Genomic DNA, 27,613 nt, shown 5'->3' with positions numbered 1-27,613 from the left:
GTTTCCCGCGCTTGTGCTACGTCACTTCCGGTTGTTTGCTTTTAGCCAATCATGGCTCGCCAAAAGGGACACTTTTGAAAGGGACGCAAAAGGGACAAAACTCGAGAATACCGCCCCAGTTCAAATCGTTCTTTAATAGCCAAAATCAGTTCGTCATTAGTACCTTTGAAGTTGTGAGCCACTTTGTTGAGTTGGTGACTCGTCTCTCTCCTTCTTGTTTCGGGGTTCAACATGCCCTTGATAATAGCCCATGTTTTGGAGGAATCGGGAAGCGGCGACGATGTAGTCGCAGTGTACGGCCCTAACCATGACACCTAAATTCAAAAACACGCACGAACAATTAGTGATGTGGCAGGGGAACCGTAGGAGCATTAACAAGAAAACAAATCTCCTAGAAGCCTACATGGAAAAGAAGGACGTCAAGCCCAACATTATATGTATTCAAGAGGCAGGATGTCTTACCAACCGAAGAGGCTACAATAGAATTGATACATCTCAAGACACCAGAGTGTCTACGTACGCTAAAAAAGACATTACATGCAATAAATACGATCTTTCTACGAAATCCCCATCTGCCGTGCTCGTCCAAGTAATACCTATGCAAAGGAAATGTAAGAGCTTCTTTGCTCAACGTATAAAGCCCAGCGTCCAGCCACAAGTAGAACTTCGAACCACGGTCGTTCACACAAAGTGCGGACAGTCCTTGCCATGGACAAGGCCTACGATAACGTCAGCCCCGGTGCGATCCTGGAAACTCCCCGAAGCCTTTGTCTACCAGAGAAGGTGTGCGCTTCCATGAAGACCTTTCTTACTGAAAGATCTTTTTGTATACGAATCGGCGGGGCAGGCTGTGACCACTTCAAACCAGTTCGCGGAGTATACCTCAGGGTTCGGTTATTTCGCCCTTCCTTTTTAATATTATGATGTTGTCGCTTGCCTGGAATCTTGGCTCCATACCGCACCTGCATTTCCTCGTCTACGCGGACGACATAACGGTATGGACCGTCCACCCAGACCTGCATCGCCAAATCGTGTGCCTTTAACAAGCCCTGACAGACACACAGATATGGTGCCAATACGCTGGACTGGCAGTTTCAGCGGATAAAACAGCCGTTATGCCTGTGGCCAATGCTTGAGGCCGTCGCAAACTGGCGATTTATCCCCTCACATTCTAACTTTCCGGCCAACCCGTACGTGCTGCCACATCCCTTCGCGTGCTAGGGTTGGAAATTTCTGCGTCTGGGTCGGCTGCCATGTGGCTTCGATGTGCCCGACAAAAAGCAGGCCAGATGCTTCACCTAATTCGTCGCATCTCGCAGAAGTCTGGTGGCTCCTGCTCCATGATGGCTCGGCTCCTGGTGAGGTCAGTACTGCAGCCTTGACCGGTTTACCCGGCCCAATTCCAGTACATGACTCAGGCGGAGTGGGACCGTAGAGGCTATTAACAGATCCGCAATGCGCACCATCACCTACCTCCCTAGAATGACCCCGATACCATCGCCCCAAGCTGAGGCTCAGCTGAACACGCTTGACGAACTGGTCGAACAACGTCGCTCAGCCCGTTTGCACAAACGTACTTTTGTTGCGGAAGCAGCGGCCTTAGCTAATTATATGGGCTGTTCCCTACCTGCTTCACCAGATCGCGCTGTAACCAGGCCGCCATGGCTGTATCACCAGGTTACTGCCAATCGACCACTGACTCGACTTCACACTCCATCTACCGGAAACGCATGTGCGAGAGGATCACTACTGACGGCGGAGTCCCAGCACGAGGCTGTAGAGGCCTTCGTGGACGCTGGGGCCCAGGATGGCGTTTTATCCACTGTGATGCAGTGTCCCGTCTACCCTGACGCCTCTCAAACTTCCGTCTACCAAACCATCCGCACCCTGCCATCACTACTAGCAGAGCTCACGGCCATCCGGGATGGCCTCCAGGCACTAACGCCGGCCATACCGCGTGCCCCAGTGGGTTCCATCCTGCATCTTTATACGGACTCCACGGCAGCGATACGGGATTTACGACGAGTACCGAACAATTGCGCTATTTCAAGAAACATCCACACGTACCCCTGCCTTCTCCGGCTGTTGTGGGTTCGGCGGAATACGCTCCCCGCTCACATTGCAGCGGATAGGGCTTTTCACCCTACGTCTATTCCTCGGCCGCTGCCAATGTTATCAACCGGTCCAATAGAAAACTTTCTCCAACGGAAGGACGATCTGCGTCGCGCCACGCGTGCCCTCATGCCACCGAGTGGAACGGACCTCCCCAGTAGACTTGCTCGCTGGGAAGAGGTTTTTCTGCGCAGGCTTCGCGTTGGAGTGGCGCTTTCACCTGCTGTGACCCGGGCGTGGCCACCACGCTACCATGCTCCGTTTGATGACACCTGCCCCTTCTGCATAGCTCCTGCCGCACAAGCTGATGCGGACCACCTAATATGAGCGTGTCCTGCACTAAATTTAGCCATAAAGCGACACCTGAGAAGCACAAGCCTCCATCCTAGAAGACCCCCCCCCCCCCTGACCTTTAGTGGTGGCTCAGGGGACCCCACCACCGCTCCCTTCTTCCCTTCCTCCTAGAGACGGGCACCCATCTCTACATGTAAATAGGCTTTTATTCCAACGGGCATTCTATCGCAAATAAAAAGAACTACTTTTTAGGGAAACAAGGAATATAGTCGCAAAAAATAACGTAATCCTCCTCGGGGATATGAACGCCCAACACACAGAATGGAATTATAACTTTGACTCTCCCAAAGGTAAAAATCTTGTCAATACAATGGAGCCACTTAAGCTGCGCACGATAAACGATACATCCTTCCCCAATAAAACGGGTAGCAACCGCAGTGTGGATACGTGCCCCGACCTAACAATAGTTCCCGACATATATGGCCTCACCACATGGCTTAATACTTAAGAAAATCTCGGAAGCGATTATGACATGATCGAAGTGAAGACATGCCCAGCATTCCCTACGCACGTTTGCAGTCCTAGCATAGACTTAGGGGCATTGGCCAAGGTAAGTAAAAAAACGGAAAAAGTCCTGCGTTTGCCGTGATCGTGGCAACCCTTGCTCGGTGCGAGAAATACTTCGGCGGTTGCCGTAATCGTAGCAACATTTCCTCGGAACGAAAAAGACATGCCATAGCATAAGCCCCTCCGAGGTGACGTCGAATGATTATCACTTCCAAAAAAAATGAGGGAAGCTCGCACTTATTGCAACAATGATGGAGTAAAGCACAGCGCACTGTGCAGTGTGGACGCAGACACAGCGCTGTGTCTGTCCACACTCTGCGCCCTGTTTCAGTGCGCTGCGCCTGAATAATTCCTAAACTGCTTACAGATCGGCGTCGACTTTGCTCTGAAGGTCCAAGAGTGGAATGCGAACACCCTCATCCGTCTCCAGTCGTGGGATATCGCTGATAAGTCGTCCCCTAAAAGTATCGGTCCAATGCAGCATATATTTAGGTGCATTTTGTTTGCCCATCCATATCTGTCCCACTTGCGCAGCGAAACAAATTCAAACCCAAGGTCATATTAGGTATGCCCCTCGTGGTAACTTCCGTTGCGATTGAAATAAAATCAAAGCATCAAATTTTGTATTTACAATGTTAGGTCTCTGCTCTGATTAAATGTATTAGAAATCTGTAAATTCAGCATATTGACGCGCCTACCTATCGGTGCTTTCTTTTATTGCTTCAACTTTTAAGCCTCTTTCACATCGGTGGCAGCGCGGCGTCAGCACAGAATTTCGAAGCGCGGCATCGTACCGCGCACGCGTTGTGCAGGCCAGGAGCGCTTCGGCAACATGAAGCGCGTGTACTACAAGGAGGCCGTGGGTGCGTTCATCGTGTTCGACGTGACGCAGTCGCAGACCTTCGGGGCGGTGCGCAAGTCCGACCTGGACAGCAAGATGCAGCAGCCCGTGGGGACCAGCATTCCCTGCGTGCTTCTGGGGAACAAGGTAATGTATACACGCGCTCATGTATCCTCACAGGGGCGTGTCAACGGACAGAAATTGAGCGAAGGGTGTGTCGCTATGGGAAACAACGTATGTTGGTGTTTCTACTCGCTCTTTCCAACTTGAGGAACTGGATCAGTCGGACAGAGCGACTAGTTTGTTGTGACTGGTAAAGCCTGCGCACACAGAGACGGAGCAGCATGCACTTCAGGTAGTTCACTTTACTTCAGGGTCGTAATTTGGCCTTCTCTGAAACGCGGCCACTGCAGCTATCATTCCAGCCAGAGATACCAAGGCCGGCCTCACCTTGTGCGAGAACATTTTAAAGTAAAGCTTTACTACTTTCTTAGAGTGGTTTCGCCGCGAATGCGCAAGTTCACCTTTGAAAAGAATCGCGTCATTCGCCGAGCCCACTTTCGACGCTGCGCTCAAGGCCCCGTTTTCAGTCTGCTCGGCATTAACGGCGGCCGCCACCGCGATTGCGGCCGATCAGTTCTTCGGCAGCCTACCACCCCCCCAACCTCCCTTGCATGCGTCGCTGAAGGTCGTGTCGGGCTACGTGACTCGTCTCGCGCCCGGCGAAGGGGAACGGCGCGTTCGCCGTGAATGAACGCCGCGTTAGCCGGGCCTCTTCCCGTGAGCGTTGCAAGGGACCGAACGGCTTTTAGTCATGGTCGGCAATACGGCCACATCAAAGGTTAACCAAGGAAACCCAAGACTTCAACAGACTAAGCCAAGCTTTTTCTTTGCATAACCAAGGTTAGCTGGGTTAAGTCACAGCCATTTTTTTATTTCTTTTCTATTACGATTGATGTTTGGTAGGTGGGCTTCGCCACGTGAACGGTGTTGTAGAGGCAAAGTAAGCTTGAAGGGGGGGGGGGGGAGAGGTCTGTATAATGGGAGCTCGTCCATTGGTTGATTCCTACGAATGCTGCATCATGGCATTGCTTTGCCTCTCGAACTTGAGGATCGGCCCGCCGTGCAAGCTTTGCTTCATTGTTATTTAAAGGGGCCCTAAATAGGCGTCCGAAGGTCGCCATTTCAATCGCGCAATCGCTAGAGTACCCCTTCACGACAACGTATACCAAATATTACACCTCTGCGTAAAGCAGGGGCCACACAAACACGAAAAAAAAGATTTCACTTTCTCTCCTGGCTCACCAACCATACCTTCCCGCCACACTGCCGCGCTCTGACGCAGTTCTTTCTGGCTCTGACGCGCCTCTATGACGCACGAGACATTGCCCAGTACGGCGCCGCGAATGCGAACCACAGCGACAGCGCTCACCGTGCAACCGGAATCTGGTGGGCAGAGCATGCGCGTCGAGTGCAGGGCTTAGCGCATCCAATTACTGGACATACATCAAGGAGGGTGATGGACTGCCCTGTTTCTCTCGGTGGTCTTGCGCCGGGTTGATGACGTCGTGCCATTGGAACTATGGGAATATCTCGGGCAGTGGAAGAGAAGAGAGGAGGGTAGCAAAGGAGAATGGAAGATTCTGAGGAGAATGAGAGGAGATAAATAAGGAGGAGGAGGCGGAAGAGTGGGCTTGAGAAGGAAGGGAAGACAGAGAAGCGAATAAGAAAAGGGAAGTGAAAGGGGTGGAATGCGGGCAGTGATGGGGAGATAATTATAGAAGAAAGCTGAGGCGGCGGAATAAGAAAAAGGACCAGCCTGGTAGGCTCGCGGTTGGACTATGGGAATGTTGTGTATGGTTCAGGAAGGGAAACTGCTGTGAAAATGCTCGACCTAGTGCAGCACTTGGGCCTTCGTCTTGCGTCTGGTGCTTTTCGGACTAGCCCTGGGCAAAGTCTGTACGTCGAGTGTGACAAATGGTGCCTAGGATACCAGCGTAAGCATGTCGATTTACTATATGCATTTAAAGTTTCATCAATGTCTCACCATCCCATTAAATGCATAATGAACGATACATCCGCATCTGAACTTTTTGTGAATCGTCCATCTATTTCTGTGCCTTTCTCCCTCAGGGCGAGGAAGGAGGCTTCCGAAATTTCGGTCTCATTTTTAGACACCGTCAAAACATCTGTCATTAATTGTGTAGCCCCATGGCATCTTCACCCTGTATTGTATGATTTGTCGCTTACACAATTTAAGAAAAACACGGTGCCACAACTGCCATTTTGCAGCATTTCATGTATCTCCAGGCGAAATATGGGGTGGCAGAATTTTTCAGTGATGCTTCGAAAACGTCCATTGCGGTGTGTTGTGCAGCACACAGACCCAACTTCAGTGCTTATAAAACCATGAATGTGAATTCCAGCATTTTTACGGCGGAAGCATATGGTATACTTCTTGTTTTAAATCACATTACCGAACATAATATCGCTAAGTCCATCATTTTTCACAGATTCACTTAGCGTCGTGCGTACATTATCATCCCAAAGGTCTTGCAAAAATTATGTCAATCTGGTTTGTAAATCTTTCATGTCAGCGTATGCGTCAGACGTGAATGTGACCATCTGCCGTGATCCCGGCCACGCTGGGATCGCTGGCTATGAGTTGGCTGATAAAATGACCGCTACTGCTGCACTCAGAAACACTCCAAACATAGCAACAGTACCCTACACTGACATCAAGCCACTCATCAGACAACACCTACGTAAAACATGGCAAACACACCTGAGTGAAGAGTCAGACAACAAACTACATGTAATAAAGCCACACTTGGGACGATACACAACTGACTCCCACAACAGACACACCGAAGTGACCTTAGCAAGGTTACGGATAGGCCACACACACGTAACACACTCCTACCTGCTCACTGGATCGCCAAGACCCATGTGCAGCGGGTGCGGAGAGGCCCTATCCGTAATCCACATGCTCATTCAATGCAAGGCACTTGACACAACACGACGCAAACACTTTCCACAACTATACAAACAACACATCCCACTTCACCCATCATACTTTTTAGGAGACGAGCCCATGTTTTCCATCAAGCGTGTTTTTAAGTTTCTCACTGATGTGAATTTTTCACATCTCATTTCTTACCACGCATCATGACAACCTGGCTCTTTACACCAGTCATCTTCATTACCTTGTGTTTTACTTCGTTTATCTTTACTGAAATAATTTACTTTTACATTCATGTCACTTGAGCGAACTAACCATTCTTTGGCTTTGCCCTCTTGCCCTCAGTCGGCCTTGCGCCATAAAAATTTAATAATAATATTAATAATAATAATAATAATAATAATAATAATAATAATAATAATAATAATAATAATAATAATAATAATAATAATCGGAATAAGAAAAGATAAATAGAAAATATGAGGACTGATTGAGGACTCATGGTGAGGGAATGGGAGGACGAAGATGTGAGATGGGTTATGTGAGGGGAAAGGGGGAGGGAGAGAGGCAATGAAGATGAATGAGAATAGCAGCGGAAGAGGGCAATGGGAGGGGAGTTGATCCCGAGGGGGAAGGTAAGGGAGAGGATAATAAGGGGGAAAATGTAAAGGAGAGAGGGCATTGGAGGTAGGAGCAGGAAAGCGTCGGGGCAAGAGAACAGAGGAGAGAGGTATGAGGTGAAGAGAAGTGGAGTGCGAGGGAAGCGTATTGGAGGGGGAGGGAGAATTAAAAGTGTAGGAGGAGGATAGCAGGGCACATTAGCAGAGGAAGAAAAACGTACGATAGAAATATGGCTGTTGACGGGGGAAGAGGGATGGGGAGGAGGGGATTCGGAGGGATAGGGGAGGAGCATAAGCGGTGGCATAGAACCGAGTAGGTGCCACGTTGCAGCAGTGAAAGATTGATTGATTGATTGTGGGGTTTAACGCGCCGACGCAACGCAGGCGATGAGGCGCGCCGTAGTGGAGGGCTCCCGATTAATTTTGACCACCTGGGGATCTTTATCGTGCGCCGAAATCTCGTACACAAGCAGTGAAAGAAAGGCTATTCAATTTCGAAGCCATTTCGGAACATGTTAAGGGACCCACGCTAGGCCGCCTGAATTATTACGTAGCCCTCCAGTATGGCAGACCAATAGCAGCAGATTCCACTTTCAATGTTTCTTTTGGTTGCACACCACCATGCACGCCACCATGCACACCATGGACACCACCTCCTCCATGCACACCACCTAAAATCACGCAGTTCAAACTAGTTACTCCCAAGTCTTCTTACAAAAAATAAATTAAAAATGGCCGCGTATTTGCTCCTTTCGTTGCAAATGTCGTCAAACGACGATAGTCTTTGTAGACATTTGCCAAGGAAATGCCCCCCTTTGCTTTCCCGCTTAGCTCTCATGCTGTTCCTGTACTGTCGCGCTCATCCCAAGGTAAACACACTAAAATTTGCGCAAGGCGATTTGAATTTACAGCGTTACACTGCTACAGGCCGGGTTCCTCGATGCCAGCGCTGCAGTACGGCGGAGACGCGCGCGAATGGAGGCGGCCGACTACAAGGTTTATAGAACCGCGTGGCCGCGCTCCACGTGCGTTCCAAGCAGAACGTGGAACCTAGCTAGTGGAACCTTTCATTGCCGCGTGATTTTTCGTATGCCACCAGGAGGCGGCGTTTTCTGCAGTAGATGTAGAATATCATTTGCTATCGAAAAACCAATCATCAATGAATTTTTTAATAAAGGAACACTGTAAATATCCCTTGTGTACTCATTTCCTGTATTATATTTGCGTAATGTCTTGTTCTTGTTCAACAAAGCTGACAAGTATGAACATATAAACCGGGCTTAGACGTGTACATTTGGCTGTGAGTGTATAAGACTATTGCGCAGTAAGCATTTTACTTTGGCCGGGTGGCTGAATCGAGTTACAGACAGACAGACGGACAGACAGACATACAGACAGACCAAGATTTCTGGGTTTAAGTAGCCCAAGAAAGACTATCGTCTTTGAAAATTCAAACATAGGTTGTTAGCCATAGCGACACCCCCTTCGCTCAATTTCTGTCCGTTGACACGCCCCTGTGCGGACACATGAGCGCGTGTATGCCTTGTTTCCCAGAGGCACGCAGGGAATGGTGGTCCCCTCGGGCTGCTGCACCTTACTGTTTAGGTCGGCCTTCCACTTGCGCACCGCTTCGAAGGTCTGCGACCCCGTCACGTCGAACACGATGAGCGCGCCCACAGCCTCCTCGTAGTACACGCGCGTCATGTTGCCGAAGCGCTCCTGGCCTGCACAACGCGTGCGCGGTATGATAGAAATGTCACGCTTCGAAATTTAAAAAATGCTTAAAAGTAGAAACAAAAGAAAATACCAATAGTTTGGCGCGCGATTAGGCTGAATTTACAGGAATGCTAATACGCTTAACAAGTGCACAGACCTAGCATTGCAAATACAGCGTTTGATTCTGCTCCGTCACGCAATTTTTTCCTATCTTTTTGTGTTACAGTATTTTATTTCAATCGCCACGGAAGTTACCACGAGGGGCATACCTGACCTGACCTTGGGTTGAATTTGTTTCGCTACGCAAGTGAGACAGACACGGACGGGCGAACCAAATGCACCTGCATACGTATGCTACAAATACTTTCATTCATGCTACAATTCTGCTTTGGACCGGTAGTTTTAACGGACGAGCGATATCCCAAAACTGGAGACGGATGAGGGTGTTCGCATCCATACTCTGGGACTTTCGGAACAAGGTCGACGCCGATCTGTCAAGTCCTCACGTCAAGGATGCAAAGCCATGCTGGTTGAAGTCAAGTGCCTGAAAGAACACAATTCATCAAATACAGCGATCGAACCGGCGTGCCCAAAGCACTCATGGATTGATTTAGCATACTCGGTGATGGCATATATTGCGCGAGGGTGTCTCCGAGGAAATGGGGAGCCACAACTAAAAGCGAAAAATAGGAGGACGGAAAATGGCAGTGTTTGTCTCCTAATACGCTCTTTCTTTGCCCTTGGTAAGCAGTCTAGGAATTACTCAAGCGCAGCGCACTGAAACAGGACGCAAAGTGTGGACGGACACAGCGCTGTGTCGGCGTCCACACTGCCCAGTGCGCTGTGCTTTACTCTATCATTTGTGCAATAAGTGCGAGCTTCCCTCACTTTTTTGGAAGTGATAATCATTGAACATCACCTCTGAGGGGCGTACGCTATGACATGTCTTTCTCGTTCGGAGGAAATGTTGCTACGATTACGGCAACCGCCGAAGTATTTCTCGCCCAGCGCAAGGGTTGCAACGATTGCGGCGAACACAGGACTGTTTTTGTTTTTGACCTACCTTGGCCAATGTGCCTAAGTCTATGCTAGGATTGCAAACGTGCGTAGGGTGGTGGTGGTGGCCCATAAAGTGGCGCATACCCACTCAGGGGGATTGGCCAAGAAGAGTGTGTTTTTTTTTTTAACTTAAAACCAGATTGGCAAAAAGGTGCAGTCGAAGAAAGAATTTAGAATATAGGTTGAAGACAGAAATAGAACAAGAAAGAGGAGCGAGAGAGCCTGATCAGAATCATTTCAACAAGGCAGACGAGCCGTCTCTGAAGTGAAGGAATGAATGGCTTGACAGACATCCCCATGGCAGTGGCCTAGCTGCGTGCCTCCAAACGACAAAAGCACTGGCAAGGTTAGTGGCATTCCAAGACGCCGCAGGGGAGCCTCCAGCAGCCTTCTCCGGTGATGCGAGAATCGGCGGCAAAAAAGGAAGAAATGCTCATCCGATTCAATTTCATGGCAGAAGTGGCACAAGGGTGAGGTTGCTACATCTGCCCGGTATAGATACCTGTTAAGTGGGGGAACACCACACCGAAACGAAGTCAGCGAAACTTCGCACGAGCGAGTTTGGCAGAGGCTTCTTTTCCACCGAAACCTGAGGTGTTCCAGTTCCGGAGAGGTGTGCAGCCCGTGATCGGACACGTCCTGGGCCAGCAGGTATTGCCGATAACGGGCTAGCAACACGCAAGCAAACGGGGGAAGCACCTCCACAATAGGTAACGACAATGCCATTTTCGCTAATGTATCCGCGGCTTCATTAAGGGCTAATCCACAGTGGCCAGGCAGCCAGACAAGCCTAATTGCCCGCACATGCGTGGGAACGAAAGAGTAAAAAGTTTTAAGCATGGGACTGACAGTTTCTGAAGAAAGGACCATGCACACGGAGAGGGAATCCGTGAGTATCATCACTGAAGTTTGCGCCGAATCGAGTTTCAGAACAGCAAGAAGAATAGCCAGAAATTCTGCATAAAATATGGGAATATAATCTGGAAGACGCAACGAAAAAGACCAATTCAATGCCGGAGAGAAGATACCCACCCCAACTTTTTCATTTTTTCCAGAGGCGTCGGTTGCAATAACCACGTGCGATGAATATTCAGACTGGTGAGCCAGGAGAATGTTTTTAATTAAGTTGGTTGGAAGCAACTTAGCATGTTTTGGGAAAATGTTATCAAAAAAAACCTCCACTACTGTGGGTTGAGACTGTAAAACGGGAACTGATAGGAGCGTGGAGTTTAATGGTTGAAGTAAAGAATTGGCAAAAATGACCTGCGGGCGCCGGATACGAGACCAATTAGAGCCGAAAAACGCAAATGCGTGTTGGACAAACACAGCCTGTGATCTGGCCAGCGGTGACTCTAGGAACTTTGCAAATGCATTGATGGTGAGATATTTGAACCTGGAATTCAGAGTTGGGACTCCGGCCTCCAAGTACAATACCCGAATCGGGACGTAAGCGGGTAGGCCTAAGCAGCAACGCAAAGCTTGTCGTTCCAGCTTCACCAAAGGCATGAGCTTATATGTCGCAGCGCCAGAGAATACAACACACCCAAATTCTAAAATTGGTCGAACATACATGCTGTAAATCATCAAGAGCGTATCTGCCCTCAGACCTGTTCTTTTGTGGCTAAGACCCCTCAGTAGAGCCACAGCACGGGAGCCTTTTGCAGATATATGTTCAATGTGTAGGCGCCAATTCAATTTTCTGTCATATATGACCCCAAGATATTTTAGCGAATCAACCTGACGAATGGTTTGTTGGTGATACGATAACGAAATCGATATTTGGTCCGTAAGAGGGATGCTGGGCGCATTATCGCGAGGCGCGCACTCACGAGCGCTCGGCTTTTTTCTTGGTTTTGTTAACTGCCGGTCGGTCGCCGCGAAGCCCGCGCTCACGTGCGCGCGCTCGGCAATTTCTTGGTATTCTTCACTTCGGACACGAGAAATTGCGATTTTCTAAAGACCTTCGCTGTTCATAAAATTACTGAATAGTAAACAATTTTTGCATAAAAATAACGGCTAATAATCAGTTTCGAGTCGCAATTAAAACACGGTCTGTATTCGGAGCTCTTGATACGCTCCATCGGGAACTAAATATTAATTAGAAGGAAACCGAACAAGCAGCAACGTCTGCGTTGTTCACGTGCATCATGTTTCGTAGGTTTTAATCAGATCAGCAGTTGCGCATTTGCACGTTGAAGACAAAGCATGCTTAAAAAAACCGAACAACAACGCGGTAACGAACGCCGGTCGGGTATGTGCGTTCACCCTTGAACATCATCATCGTCATTATCGTATTGTCGTCGTCATCATCTTCGTCATCGCATTCGTGCACACAGCAGGTCCGAATTCCACGCAACAGCTGCGTCTCGGAACACGTCTGCCATGCTCCGTTCCAACTTCGAATCTGGCCGCCACCCGGTCAACAACGCTGGAACTGGCCGTGTTAACAGCGACAACAGCGGGCCCGACGCCCGCAGCGAGTTCCGCGGAACCGAACGACTCGTGTGGCCACCCAACCTGGAGCCAGGGTTGGACACCATCGCGCACCTAGTGCAGACACACCACTACTCCGCCATGGACACGGAGTTCCCGGGCGTCCTGCAGTGGCCTCACGAGTCCCAGGTGCGCCCATATCATTACCAGTACTCCCTGGTACGCGACAACGTCAACTTGATGAATACCATCCCGGTGGGCATGACTTTCCCTGACCGAGGCGGCAACCCCGTCCCAAGCTGTAGCAGCCGTTTCTATACCGAGACAGACAGATGCGACAACGATTCCATCCGACCACTCTTCACATCTGTAAAACAGTCTAAGGAACACGAAGAGGATGACCTTGACCTGAGCACCGAACCTTTCGCGTCCTCTGGTGTCGCCTTGTCCGGAAACGGCAGGCGGCTCGCCTTTCACGACGGATTCGACTTCGGCTACCTGCTCAAGGTGCTGATACGACAAAATTTGCCGAATGCAATCTACGTCCTCTTTTATCTGTTGCTCGTTAAATTTCCAGCTATGTCCGACGTCAAGTGCATTATGAACAGCTGCCCAAGACTCCAAGGAAGTGCCCCCAAGATGCGGAGAAGACCCAGCAACAACGAATCCGGTAACATCACCGGGCGGGCAGCGCCGTCTTCATCACTGGGGCATTTTGTGGGCAAAATCGACTACGATAAATGCACTGCATATCGCTAAGATGTGATGGTTTGCTCGCACTTTGTTCCTAATCATCGCTGAACTCTGTAGCTCCATGTATGCTGATGAGAACTATTTTGTTTTTTCTCTATATACAGACGCCGGTCTCGAAGCTGTTTGTTATAACTCTCTAGTTTGTGCTGGCGGTCTATTTACGGACATAATTATATTATGTTCTGGATCACATGTCTTCTATTTTATTGTGCTTTCTAAAATACAATCCCCGCCTATTTTGTCCTTCCCTCGCCCCTCGCTTACTCTATGTGGTAAAAACTGTGGACAACCATTCAGCAGTGCAGTAACTTACGTAAAGTAAGCCTATATATTGTTGACTAAAATGATTAAATCATGAATGAATGATAAATGATGATCTTGCAAGCGTCAGATGGACTCAGATAAAAACAGGCAACCACAGGTGACCTTGACACGGCAGCCGATACCACGTTTACTGTGCGTGGAGGAAACCCTGGTTGAAGGGCGAGCTGTTTTCGCTGCCCTGCTTACCGGTAGTCTTTTAATTTAGCGGTACTGTTTTGGTCCAAAGAGCCCTCAGAAGCGTCCCTGCGCATTTAAATTCACTTACTTTAAACATCAAGACCAGTACAAACAGGCAACGTATACAATTACGCCTTGTGCTGAGGGTTAAACGGGCTAGCGCTCACTTCATCACCGTGTTTTCATTAATTTGAGTTCAGTATATTCAACTTGCTTATACCTCGCAAATGGAAAAAATGATGAAGTTCAAGCGTAATTTTTTTCAGCATGGAAACTTTTCTGCATTCAAAGAAATTGTCTCTTTGTCGAGCGTAAGACAAAGCCATATGTAATTGATGACAAGTACATTTTATTCGATTTGATGGGTCGGCATGGGGGCATATTGCACGTTTTATTCTTGCTTTCTTTTTCAACTGCAGAGGGTGAAAATTTTCTGGGTGGATTAAAAAATGCGTGTTTCGTGATTAGTGACTTAATTAAGCTCTTTCGCGCTTTCTTTATACTTATCCCCAACGTTACGCCATTTTACAGCGTTCATTTTGCCACAGCCTGAGGCACTGTGATCAGATGATGAGGAAGAGGGATTAGATGAATATGAAAATGTTCGCCTCGTAGGAAGTCTATGAGAGAACGGTAATAGGGCCCCTGTATCCATGAAATGTAAGCGGATGCGTCGTCTTGATTGGTTTGCCCGCCTGATGGCTTATGCGAACGACATTTTTTACTCAAACATTCACGCAAGCCCTTCCCACTCCACGGGCAGCTCTGATATTTTGCAAAATCCAAAGCCCGTCAAAGTTAAACCTTTTACAAACACTATAAAAAAAGACAAGCAAGTTTGCGAAGATTTAGTGGTTATAAAAATAATTAGAGCAAAATGAATCTGACTCTTCCGCATCTTTCAGGCTAAACTGTAACGAAAGAAATAATTCATGTCGCGCAAACTATTGTTCTTGTGGGCATGATTCAGAAAATAAAATACGGAAAAGCTGCAATGATTCTACCCAGGTTAACTCATGCCTCCAAATAGCTCAAACCAGTTCATTTGAACTGTTATTTTTGTATTGATTGATTATGATGTTTAACGCGCCGATGCTACACAGACGATGAGGCGTATCCTTGGGGAGGGCACCGGATTAATTTTGACCCCTAAGGATCTTTAACGTGCTCCGAAATCTCCAACACACGGGCTTTTTGCCTCCATTAGAAAAGCGGCCGCCGCGGTCGGGAATCGAACCCGCGTCCTTGGGCTCAGCGGCACAACACCATAGCGATTAGGTAGTGTTTTTTTTTTGGCGGGGGAGGGGTGGGGGGGATGGGCTAGGTTAAGAGTGTTGGCGCACCGCTGTGTCGGGATGACGTTTAGAGACACGTGTGGTGTTTTCTTCCGAATAAAGATTTAGTTGAGAGTCAGCGCCGTCTTGTGTCCCCTCCTCCACGTTGTCGTGTTGTCAAGCGCTGTTTCGGGTGGTCTGTGTATCTGGTGTTGCGATCTTTTTCATATTTTCGGAGGAGTGCTTTCGGTCTTGCCGGTCTCCTTTTATTGTGGTAAGTGGAGTGCATGTAGATTGTCTCTCGGAGTTCTGATGATAGTCCCGCTTTTTGGTCAGTGTCCGCGATGTAGAAAGCGGAGTACTGCTCTGCCTATAGGAGTGAGCTTGAGGCGTTCGAGTTGGCTGGCTTTGTGGGCTTCGACCATCTCCTCCCACGTATTATGTACGCCTAATTTAAAGCAGTTTGTCGGTGGATGCCATGAAAGGAAGGCCTAGAGCAGTCTTGGTTGCTTTCCTAATAATTATGTCCAATTTTTTTTTATTTCGGCGTTTTTTAAGGTAAGTGTGGTATTCCATACGTCATCCTACTGGTTGTTAATGCTCGAATGATTCGTAAAGCGCTAACCACATGGAGCGATTTTGCAAGCGACTTGGGGAGCGACGCGACTAGCGAAGAACTACTTTTCGCCGCGGACCAAGTCGCTCATCGAATCGCTCGGTTCTGGGTCGCCAGAAACAGTCGCTCGCCTCCAGGAAGTGGCCTCAGCGACTAGCCAATAGGAGAGCCCCTACGTAAGCACGCAACCTCCGGTTTGGAAGAGAACGGGAGGGGAAGGAGATCCGCACGGACGGCGTTTGCGTGATGCAGCGGCAAAGAAAGCTTTGCATGGCAAAGCTTGTGTACATGCTGAAGCAGAAGCAAGCAGGCTCCCGCACACACTGGGTGAGACCCGTGTGGCAAAAACGACGTCAAGAAAGCGAATTCTTCACGGCGTTCATGTTGGAGCCGAGAGACGAGGCGCAGAAGGAAAAGCGCGCGCTATCGCTAACCCAAACCAGTTTTAGAGATGTAATGAAGTGCAAAAAGCAAGGTAGAAGGGCGCAATACTTTTTAGTCATGGTTTTTATGACAAATGAACAAAAAAATGTTTGTAAACAACCAGCGTACCAAGCGCGTCACTATGCGCAGTGCGGCAACATTGAAATCGCCGTCAGTCGCTCTCCCCAGTCCATCCCCAGTCGCTCGAGCCGTCGCTGTCATGTGGTTGCCTTGGCGAGCGACTTCGGATCAGCGACTGCGGATCCTAGTCGCGTCGCTGCAAAAATCGCTCCATGTGGTTAGCGCTTAACGTGTCTTGTTTTTTGAGCCTCCTTCACTGATTTGTGATTATTGTAACGAGGTGGGTGACTTGTGTCACCGTTTGCTGTAGCTTAGGAAGATTAGCTGCACCCGATCCATCCTTGTGTATGGTAAGACCCAGTACACGAAGGGAGTTGACCCTGGGAATTTCCACTCCGTAAAGAGACGCTGGGATCCGGATCAAGAAGTTTGGGTGGTCGTCCTCGAAATCGAGCCTTCAGCACGAGAAGTTCGGACTTCTCCGGAGCGCACTGGAGGCCGCAAGAGTCCAAGTAGTTTACTATCACGCCGATAGCCTCCAGCAGAGCGTGCTGTTGTCTCCCAGTTGTAGGCGCTCTCATCCACGGCGTGAGGTCGTCTGCGTAAAGAGCCTTTCTTAATCCTTCGATAGTCTGAGGTTACTCTGGCAGGCGCAGCATGGCGATGTTAAAAAGCAGCGGGGAGACCACTGAACCTTGGGGCGTGCCTTTTTTTGGTAGGTGGAATTTTGCGCCTCCAAGGTTGCCGATGCCCACCGTTGCCTTGTGATTCATGAGGAAGTTTCGAACGTAATTGTAAGCTTTGGGGCCGCAATTGGTAATTTGCAGATTTTCGAGGATCTTTTCACGCTTGGCATAGTCAAAAGCACCCTTGACCTCGATAGCGAGTATAGACTTGTGATGGCGATCCAAACGGTCTAATTTTTAGAACAAGTGTAATTAGATATCTGGTACAGTTAAACCCCGATAATACGACTTTCAAGGGACTCCGAGGCAGCGTCGTATGACCGGGGTGTCGTACGACCGGGGTGTGGGTTAATTGCGGCCTAGTAGACGGTCTCACGCGACAGGTGGGCTAAGAACCTATTTAAACTACCATATTTATCGCGTTCTTGCGTGATTTGCGCATGTTTAGCTGAAATCACAAGTTTTACAACAAAATTTGTGAGCCCCTCCCCTTCACGGCAGATGAGCTATCCCGCCAGCCAAGAACCCCACGCTGTGCGACATCCGTGCCGTTTGGCGCTATTTATAGCTCAGCCCCTTGCCTTGCGCGAGATAGATAAGGCTGAGGTGGTGAGCAAATTGAACGGGCGAAACCGAGTTTGTAACTGCCAAGGCTAAGCGAAACGAACGATTGTAAAAAGAGGAGGTAAAAAAAAAGCTCCCGTACAGGGTGGCAACGCCCTTTTGAACGGTGCCGTGCCGTCGCTATTACGTCAAAGTGCTCAACGCATATCTGTTCTCGTTTCCCACAATGCTCAGCAACGCGCAATGGATAAGACGATTCAAACTTCGTGAGCAAATCGCTTTGCGGCGAAAATTATAGCGCGGCCTTGCTACAGTGACTTGCTGCGGCGGCCAGTTAGCGACCCAAAATGGCGGGGCCAACGAATACGTGTCTCCAGCCTTTCGGCGGGCGCGCGTGGATTGAGACACCCTAGAAACGAAAGGAGAGGAGTGGCAACGTGGCTTTGAAAGGCACTGATAAGCAGAGTGCAGAAATGTAGGCTGAGAGAGCGTCGTGAAAGGAAGAAACTTGGATCGAGCGTGTGGTGAACGGTCATCACCGCGGGGTTGCGTCATAAATGCATCGTAGATGGGAGCTCCAAATTCAGTCCGCCTGCCACCTGAACTTCGACTTCTCGCGGTTGGCGCGTTGGCGTACTGCTGTCGCGTGGGGCCATCGGAGGTTACCTCCCGCTCACGAGTACCCGCCTCCTTGCGTGCGTCTGTTCAGCAAGGGTTCTGGCGCGCGTGCAGAGTCATCAAGCCGCGTTAAACGGGGGTTTAGAGTAAAGAAAGGTTGGGGTAAGGCGGTGAAGTGGGGTAAAATAGGAGAAAAAAGCCGGTTTAACGGTGCCAGGGTCCGTCGTATAAAGCAGACCGCCCGCACCCGAGCGTCTTTCCATTGGGATTTTTAATGCGTTGTTTCTATGGGGAGTTTGCCGGGACCGCGGTGATCCGTCGTAAGAAGCGGGTCATCGTAAGTCCGGGGGACGTATCATCAGGGTTCCACTGGAAAAAACATTTGTTGGAGTGCCCGAGTGACCACTGTGAGTAGCTGCAGTACTTGGTATTAGACTACAGTTCACGTTTTTTTTTTTCGTTTCTCTTGCAGTGTGACATGTCTAAAGAGGGCATTGTGAACAACTCGAGCGCCATGAACGAGTTCTGCAAGGAGAACAACTTTGCCAGTTGGTTTCTCACGTCAGCCAAGGAGAACCTGAACATCGAGGAGGCAGCTCGATCCCTTATAACGCAGGTATCTACATGCTGAGTGAGCACGTAGAATGTTTTGCCGATTGTGCTTCACTTATACAGAGGCTGCTGTTGCACTGAAACAGAAATTAGTACGTCTTGTGTTTGTACCATGGTTACAGACTGGAACTTATGCACGAAAAATCAGGGGTTTAGGCCCCTATAATATGCACAAAAATTGACGTTTAGGGATATATAGCGTTACATACTATAGTTTATACATTTACACGCTCAGTTGGCATTCGCTTCAGCAGCGCATTTCAGGGCAAATTTTCTATTTACAGTGGACACGGAGGACCAGTCTTGTGCTTTGGGATAGTCATTTTAGTTTATCATGAAAATATATGGCAGGAGGCAAGCATTGCCATTTCAACATAATTACAAAAATAGACTGATTTGACACTGTTACAATTTGAAAGCAATAAAAAATCAGCACCATTACATATACAATGTTTTGTGGCTCAAAGTAATGCCTCTTTTCAGTCTATGCCGATAAAGAATACTCAATGTCCGCTGAAGTTGTGAAGGTGACTTATACTCCTGAATGCTCGATGACCTAACTCTTTACTCCTACCCTAACTCCGTTTGGAATGTTATAATGTTCACCCCTCAGAACCTTCGACAGATAGTTTAGCGCAGAAACCCTGGCAATTTTCACCCAAGAGGGATTTAAACTTCAAGACAGCATTGTCAGCGTACGGTCCGTCAGGGACGGCACACACCTTTCCTGCACATTCAAGATGAGATGAGCATTTCCAGTCGGAGTGGCAACCAAGTTTCAAGTTGCTGAAGACTTCCTGCTAAAAATGTGAAATAAGCACACAAATGTGCCACGTTATGTTCAAGCCTAGAGTGGGGTGGAGTAGTGTGAGTTAATTGCGATGATCTTGTTGGCAGTAAAATGGTTAATGCCCACGGAGTTTACTTCCCTTAGTTGAGTTCCTCAGGGGATAAGGCGGGCTCTGGCTGGTGGTTGAGGCACATTCGGTAATTGCTGCCTGAAGATATAAACCCATCCCAAAGAGCACTTCCTAATCTGCAGCTGTTTTTTTCATTGACAGACAACAGAACTTTCTCAGCCTACGTAACCCCGATGAATCCCATGAATAGTACAGTGCAGTGCAAAAATTCTGGATAAAAGAACTGAGAAGTGATTCTAACAGAATTATACGGAGAGCAAATCTCTTGGAAATAACGCCATTCAGTAACTATATGCTATGTAGAGATTAACAACGTTAGAGAGTGTGCAAGAGTCTTTGCCACTAACCCTCAGAGCTAGGTTGCAAACTCCTTTGAAAGTTACCCAACAGGAGAGATGACAGCCGCCATGACCAGACCACTAGATTGTTCCTTTATCGTGCTACACATGCTCAGTCTTGCTGCCCGGTGGCGTTCTTATGATTCAATGCTGGCTGTGCATGCGTTTGTAGTGTCACCTTGAAGCTTTCATAATTCAGGTGTTCCCGTGGCGTTCTCCAAGGAAAGGTCTTTGACCTTTCTTATTAACGGGGCACTAGAGTATAAGACAGTGGAGATTTTTTTTTTTCGAACATAGATGTGGAATAGATTCGATAAGTGTCATTGTAGTAAACAGCTGTAATTATTTCCCTACAGATCAGGCAACAATGAAACTATGGCGTCTCATACTTTTCTGTTTTGGGTGTAATGGGGGAGGGGCTGTTAGTTTTTCGGGTTTGTCCAGCGTTACAGATGTGACTGTAATCATCACTAAAGTTGTATCCACACATATGCATTGCTAGAGTTATATCGACCATGTGTAACTATTATTAAATAGTTATCAGTGAATCGTAGTCGTTTGGCAAGTTGGGCAAAAATCAAGATAGATAGCTCTCACTGCGAGTTGTAAAGCAGAAGTGAGGTCTGGATGCAATGGTAACTGTCTAGCATTATGTCTGGATGTAACACCAATCATCACTAAAGTTGCGCCCAGAAATAGCCATCTGTAGAGCTACATCCTATACCGTGCAGTTACTACTAGGAGGAAAAGGAGGAAAAAAACGTTTATTGGAGCTGAACAAAGAAAACAAATTACCACTAGGAATTATTAACACTGACCCTGACTATGCAGAAAGCAGTAGTAGTTTGGACTGTCAAGGAAAATTACCACTAGGAATTATTAATTAAGAGCTACTTGCTGCAGTAGGTAGGTGGGGCCAATTGGGCGGGTTGGGCAAAAATCAAGACTGCTCTCACCACAAGTTGTGAAGTGCGAATAATTGGGCTTCAGCCATGCAGCATATACCAAAGCATACGAACGTAACTTAAGCATCACTTTAATTATCCTGGGCATAATTAATGCTAGCCACAGACCAGCATTATTTATTTAAACACATTATTTAAACTCACTCAACATGATCTCTAATTGACACAGTCGTCGTGACAATGATACAAACAATGAAAATGCTATAATGCAACAATCATTGATACCATGATTCGCCGTGACAAAGATGCAATCATTCGCCAAAGTGCACATGATACAAAGTGCTTCAAGCCAACTACCCGCCAAAGTCGCTCAGTGGCTAAGGCATTGTGCTGCTGAGCCCAAGGACATGCATACCTGCCAACCTGGTGACTTGGAAATTCGTAATACCCTGGAGGGGGGGGGCAGCACACTAATTTTTTATAAGTTTAAAAGGATTAACGTTCTGTGCCAAGCGCTCTCACATTTTCGCAACCATAAGTGAAATTCGCAAGTCTTGAAGAGTAATAAGCAACAAGGCAGGAGGAGCAAATTCTGTCGTTTACGATTTTACAAACACTCGGTACAGTATTGTCGCGGCTTCGCGTCATTGCACTGCAAAGCACCTACCGCGGTCATGCCATAGGTCGTAGTGTATTGGTCGCGGCAGTCATACGAAGAGCGACGCGAACACGGAGGTCCTAACCGGCCCCCGAACGACGGGCTCTAAACAGGCTGGTCGAGGTGGAAGCGAATCCCGGACATTAATGCGTAGCCCACCCGGAGAAGGATATACCCTTTTTTTTTCGAAAATCAAAATATTTTCCGTAAAATTTCGGCCAAGATTCATAAAATCGTAAGACTGGTCGAAATTCGTACATTTTACGGAACATTCGGAAGAGTGGGCAGGTATGGACATGGGTTCGATACCGGCCACGATGGCTGCAGTTCAGGTGGTGGCAAAAAGCAAAAACGCCCGTGTCGAGATTACGGGCCACATTAAAAATACCCAGTTCCTCAAAGTTAATCCAGAGCCCTCCACTACAGCTTGCTCCAAAGCCCCGGTGTAGCTTCGGTGCGTCAAACCCTCAAAATATGAATTTGAATTTGCTTTAAGCCAACTTTCTTTTACTTGGAAACCCGCAGATTCTGCACAACCAGAAGGAGATGAACCTGGGCGACTCTGGGCAACGTTGCTCTGGGCAAAGGTCCATGCCACTCGACGGCATCCCTCTACTAGGGCAGTCGGTGCCTCGGAGAACGTGCTGCTGACCAGAAGACCGCAAGCAGGAAATACTCCCGACGCCTTGGAAGAAGCCATTCTGTCAGTTTAGACATGCATGTACAGTCTTGGTGCAGAAAGGATGCTTGCTTGTTTTTTTAAAGCTTCACATCACTTCTCCTCCATGTTTCAAATGTATGTTTTGGAGTGTTGGATGTGCATGTTCAGATGCATATTGGGGACCAAGATTGCTTTGTATTTAAAGAGTTTGACACATAAGCCCAACAAACACAGATTGTACAACTCCAACATGTTTCAGGCTCCTTTTGATTTGAAAGCACTGCTAACTTGGAGATTACTGCTGCCACACAGTACTCGTGCAGTTGTGTCAGAGCAAAGGCATTTCAAAGTGACACCGGATATTTACAGCCATACCCCATAAGTAAGAATCGGCTCGTGACCTCTAAACAAAATGTTCAAAAGGTGAGTTCATTCTGAACATTACCTGTATTAATGTGGTATGGTCAGTGTGTCGACACGATGCATAATGACCCTTGGCTGCAAAAGGCACCCTAAACACAATTGATGACAGACATTTTTTTGTAACCTATTAAAACTGCGAAAAAACACTTCATTCTGCATGAAGTTTGACAGTGTGCAATGTTTTTTCCAACTCTGAAGATAATGCTAACAGCTAAAACTGAGATTCTTTAGATTATAAGTAGATCTTGGCATGCCCCTCCTCCCTTTCCCTCCATCTTGACTCCTCTTGTGTTTCTAGGTGGTGTTGGCTGAATGCCCCAAAAATTTGCTTATGGATGATTTTGGTTTCTTCTTTAATTATGTGTATAATAAAAACAGCTGTACATGGGTCAAGCAGTTTCGGTGTTCATTACAAGAAGAGACAGCTTTAGCACTGACTGAAAGATTTAAGCGCACCAGAAGTATTTGATCAGCAACACTATTCATACATTCTAGCACTGAAGTCGAAACTGCTCAGGAGCAGCGGGTTTATTCAATTATGGATGCGAGCGGAGACAAGGACTTATAAAGTAGTGCACAACAAAAATGCGTGGAGGGTCGAATATTCCCTGCACCTCCAACGCTTCTTAATCGGAGCTAAATATTAGTGTCTGCATATTCTCAGTTCAACAATAAAGTGAAGCTCTGTCATTCTGAAAAGGGCAATTAGCTTGGAATACTAGTTGCGTTACATGTGTTCTGTTTGCTTCAACCATTCATGTGGACTCTGTTATTTCTTGTGTGATGTGACATCATTACACATGTGAGTACATAGGAGGGCAAGGGAGTTTTACAAGGTCTTGAATGTATAAAAAATGTGCACAAAAGAAGCTACCGTAGTTTCTCCCACTCCAGTGTTTCCCTATTAATGGTCCTAAGGAACTGGAGCAGTCGGCATATTGGATGGTCCTTGCTAAGTGCACTTTCATGCAGTGTTGTCACAATGGCACTGCATGTATACTAATAGTTGAGAGATATGCTATTTTCTATGCCATTATAGGACGGTATTATGCTATTATAGGACGGTAATGACCTGCACTCAGGTGAGAAAAAAAAATAAAAACCACGGGATTTGAATAAAAACTTGTAGTAGTATCAGGTTTAAAGGGACTCTGCAACACTTCTAATAAATACTTGAATCTTTCCTCCGCGTCTGGAAGCACTGTGGAAGCAATAGTCACCGCCAGCTTGGAGAGGCACCGCGTAATTTGCTAGTCCATTTCTACTTTGCTTTTGTGGCTTTCTTTTTAAGGTGGCTAGCGAACGTGTTCATCGCTGCAACTGTAGGAAAGCTGGCCAATAGCCGCTACACCGCTGCAATGACATGCCAAGACCATGAAAGAGAGAAAAATTTTTTGAGCAAGTTTCTAAGTAATCTTATCGGCGTAGGGCAGAAATTTCTGGCTGGGGTACTTTGTGAACCCCTAATCTAAGTACTGGATGTGTTGGTTGACTACGTTCTGCAAGCAATTAGGATTTTGAAAAAAAGTGTTGCAGGGGCCCTTTAAGAGCAAGCATCGGACAAGCTCAGTTTTTGCCTTTGTAGCAGAATTTCTAGACTGGCATCTACTTAGCTAATCAATTTTTCATAATTTGTCATAAGCTTTACTGCTATACTGCAATTGTAAATTTGTAGGTATGTTTCTAAAACGCCCATTTCAGTTCCTTGCCGCAAGCCGGCCATTGCTTCCATGACTCACTACAGCACTAAGATGACTGGAGTTAGATTAATGATTACAGTCAAACCTCGATGTAACGAACTTCAATGTAACGAAACACCAATGTAATGAACCCCACAACATGTATTTTCACCCTCTGAGTAAGGAAGTCCCGCATTTGCCGAAATTTCAATGTAACGAAGTTTCATGAACAGCTAGGCCTGGAATTTTAGATTTAGGGAGATGCAAGTGCCGAAACGGGGTCTTGATAAAACGCAAACAGCGACTCGGGCCGCCCAATGCCGCGAATGCAGCGAGCCACGGAGTACGTGAGCGAGCTCCTTGCCTACAAGTGCGTATGGCGCTGCTTTGCCCTTCGTTCGAGTTCTCTCATGCTTGTTTGCGCGGGTGGTCTCTGCGGCTGTGTCAGTGCGCCTGTGGCCCGCAAGGCGGTTTTTTGCGGGCAGAAAACGCCCCATGCGGTTCACGCTGATGCCCGTGTAGACGATTAAGCTTTGACAAACAGAAACTGCACCAGCCGTGTATGTGCGCCATGTTTTCGTTTGAGGGATCACCGCTTCACGCGGTTAACACTTCATTTTAACTGTGAATTTCAATGTAACGAAGTAAATTACGAGTTTTACCGATTTCATTACATTGAGGTTCAACTGTAATGTAACATTTAGGCCTCCAAGCGACTAGTGCTGCAGTAAATATTCCCATAACACCCATAAATGCATTCTGGAATGCATCAAGTGCACACCTAGAATATTGTTTTGCATTGTTCACTATGCACAGTCAACATCTGAAAGTTGATTTCCACACCCAGCAGCACTGCACTTTACAGCTGATGCTACCAGACAAGAACTGGATTGCCCACAAGAGAAACCTTCTTTACCAATACTTGATGCTCCACAGAGTCGTGTGGATGTTGCTGATTCAGTGCCCAGTTCACACTCAATGAAAGGCATGAAGCAAGTATGTGCAAATACTGGAAGCTTTAAACAGGTGGATTATTGCTTACAGCGCGAACATTTAGACGAAGGATGGAAGGGAATGGCTACACGGACAAGCGGTGACTTCCAACTGATGATTTATTTCAGAAAACACATATATAAGTATTCACACATTATCCAGGTTGCGCGAAAAACATGAGAACCAGACAGGCACTGTGCATAACAAAGATAACCACCATATCTTTGTTATGCGCAGTGCCTGTCTGGTTCTCATGTTTTTCGCACAACCTGGATAATGCGTGAAATTGAGTACTATATATTTGTGTTTTCTGAAATAAATCATCAGTTGGAAGTCACCGCTTGTCCATGTAGCCACTCTCTTTCATTCTTCATCTAATTGTTCGCACTTTAAAGGGACACTGAAGTGTTATGTAAACATTGCGGGATTACTAGCGCAAATTGTAGTCCGGAGTCCCCAGGCCATGTTTCGACCACTCTAGGCGCGTTTACGCGATTTTATTTAGTAGAAAAACTAATTCGAAAATGCTGTCCTCCTTTCTTTACACTCGCCCATTTTCTGTGGCGTTTTCGTGTGACGTCAGGAGGGGATGAGGCGGCAATTGGCTGCGCAACTGCACGGCTCCCCGGCCGTCAGACAGAGTCAGTCGGCCCAGCGTTTCGTCCGCCGGCAGCCGGCGGGTCGTCGCAATCAAGGAGGTTAAAAAAAATTGCTTGGTCACAATTCGTTCGCTTAGTTGAAACGAAGCCAGGACACGTTTGTGAATGGAAGAATGTGCCTTTCTTTACTTGGTTTGTTTGTACACTGTATCTAGCTCCAAGTCAAGGCCGCTTCACATAAGCGCTGCACAAGCGCACATGCGACGCTTCGCTGACTGGTACGCCAGTAGGAAAATATAAGGCCTCTTGAAGGCGGGAGAAGAGTCAGCGAAGTCAATATAGGTACTAAGGAAATAAAATCAACTGATATTTTTACCGTACAGCGTAAAACTAGGGCGCGGGAAGCACTTTTTTGCGCTGGGCGAACAAGCACAGCGGTCAGGAGCACGACTACGCATCTGCGAACGCTTTTTCCGTCTACGAAATGCAATTGCTAGACGTGAGCTACTGTGGAAACTCGGGCGACGCTTACTGCACGATCGCAGTACAACAAATAGTCACCTAAGCGGCTTGAAATGCCAAAACTGAATAAAAGTGTAAACCGGTTGTACATTATATACCCTATATTAGCCAGGCCTTCGCATCCCGCTTTGTGGCTTAGTGGTCTGGGGTGCTGGGTGTGTCACCGCAAGTGTTTTGCAAGTCACGAGTTCGAATCCCCGCGGGTATGTGCTTTTTTTTTGTAACTTAACTTTTTTTGTTTTCCGCCGATGTTTTCTATATTGAGTTCACCTTTTTTTGGGCCGCAACGTTCATGGCTACACGAACTAGTTCACAAAACGCGCGCAGGCTGGCACTGGCGCGCTAGCGAGTTCTCGTTGGCGTGCTGTTGCCATAAGCACCGACTGCTTGCAGGCAGTGGGCACAGGCCAGAATGAACAGACCCTTGGCTTGGTGCGAACACGCTTTTTACGATACAGGCATGAGGGAGGAAAGCTCCAAATATGGGGGAAAAGCGCATGACATTTGGGCGTCTGCGGGTACGTGGAGGGCGTTCATGCACTGCGTAGGTCTCGGCTAGTGAATGCTACGACTACAAGCCGTCCTGGGAGGCTTATCTTGTGCATTTTACATCCGACAACATGGCAGAAGCGCGGTACGATGATTACTGAGATATTGAGAATGCCCATCCAACAACGCCATTGGTTATGTTTTACAGAACCGAAACCGAAACCTGTTTGATTGCTAACCTTGGGCATCGTCCAATCACGGCGCCCCTCCTCCCAACGTCACAGCCTTAGTTGGTGCGGCCGCCGCAAACCGCGCATGGTAGTTTTTCTTCTTTCGCGCTTTGTAAAATAATTACCGATTTGTCAACCGGATAAACGATGAAAAGTGTGCTAATTTGAGCCAGTCTACGCAGTGCAAGCAAAAACGGGAGCTTGACAAATTCACTTCAGTGTCCCTTTAAGCATGAATTCAATAAAGTACCAACTCGCCCAAACTCTCACGTTAATTATTTGAACAGGTACCTGGCGAATAACATACGCTATTCAATTCTATTTGCAACATTCTTCATGCTCAAAGCAGTAGATTATTTTTTTTTCCTCTGAATACATGAACTTCACGACAATGAGGCAATAGAAGCTGGCTTTGTGCACAATGCACACTTCCTCAACTCCACTGCCTTTTGTGCGTTCTTGGG

General features: G+C 47.5%; 1 protein-coding gene across 1 annotated transcript; it reads left to right on the top strand.

Moving 5' to 3' along the window:
- Positions 1–1,289: 1,289 nt before the first annotated feature.
- LOC144175339 (ras-related protein Rab-38-like) lies at positions 1,290–22,204 on the top strand. The gene is made up of 6 exons (XM_077704419.1): positions 1,290–1,358; positions 1,834–1,965; positions 3,341–3,443; positions 3,786–3,961; positions 18,593–18,736; positions 22,079–22,204. Exons 1-6 carry the CDS (start codon positions 1,290–1,292, stop codon positions 22,202–22,204), a joined length of 750 nt encoding a protein of 249 aa, XP_077560545.1.
- The last annotated feature ends 5,409 nt before the right edge of the window (positions 22,205–27,613 follow it).

The sequence above is a fragment of the Haemaphysalis longicornis genome, unplaced genomic scaffold (genome assembly GCF_048455015.1).
Source record: "Haemaphysalis longicornis isolate Haplotype H1 unplaced genomic scaffold, Haemaphysalis longicornis Haplotype H1 scaffold_3, whole genome shotgun sequence".
Taxonomy (NCBI): Eukaryota; Metazoa; Arthropoda; class Arachnida; order Ixodida; family Ixodidae; genus Haemaphysalis; species Haemaphysalis longicornis.
Note: the sequence above shows the minus strand (reverse complement) of the source record. Positions and strands in the feature narration are given on the sequence as shown.

What these genes read in the sequence shown, in the direction of transcription:
- LOC144175339 (XM_077704419.1), top strand. Translation starts at nt 1,290, where the DNA reads ATGCTTCACCTAATTCGTCGCATCTCGCAGAAGTCTGGTGGCTCCTGC. An exon ending in CGGCCATACCGCGTGCCCCA is followed by an intron (nt 1,966 to 3,340) that starts GTGGGTTCCATC and finishes AACTGCTTACAG; the next exon opens with ATCGGCGTCGACTTTGCTCT. An exon ending in GTCGTCCCCTAAAAGTATCG is followed by an intron (nt 3,444 to 3,785) that starts GTCCAATGCAGC and finishes CGCGTTGTGCAG; the next exon opens with GCCAGGAGCGCTTCGGCAAC.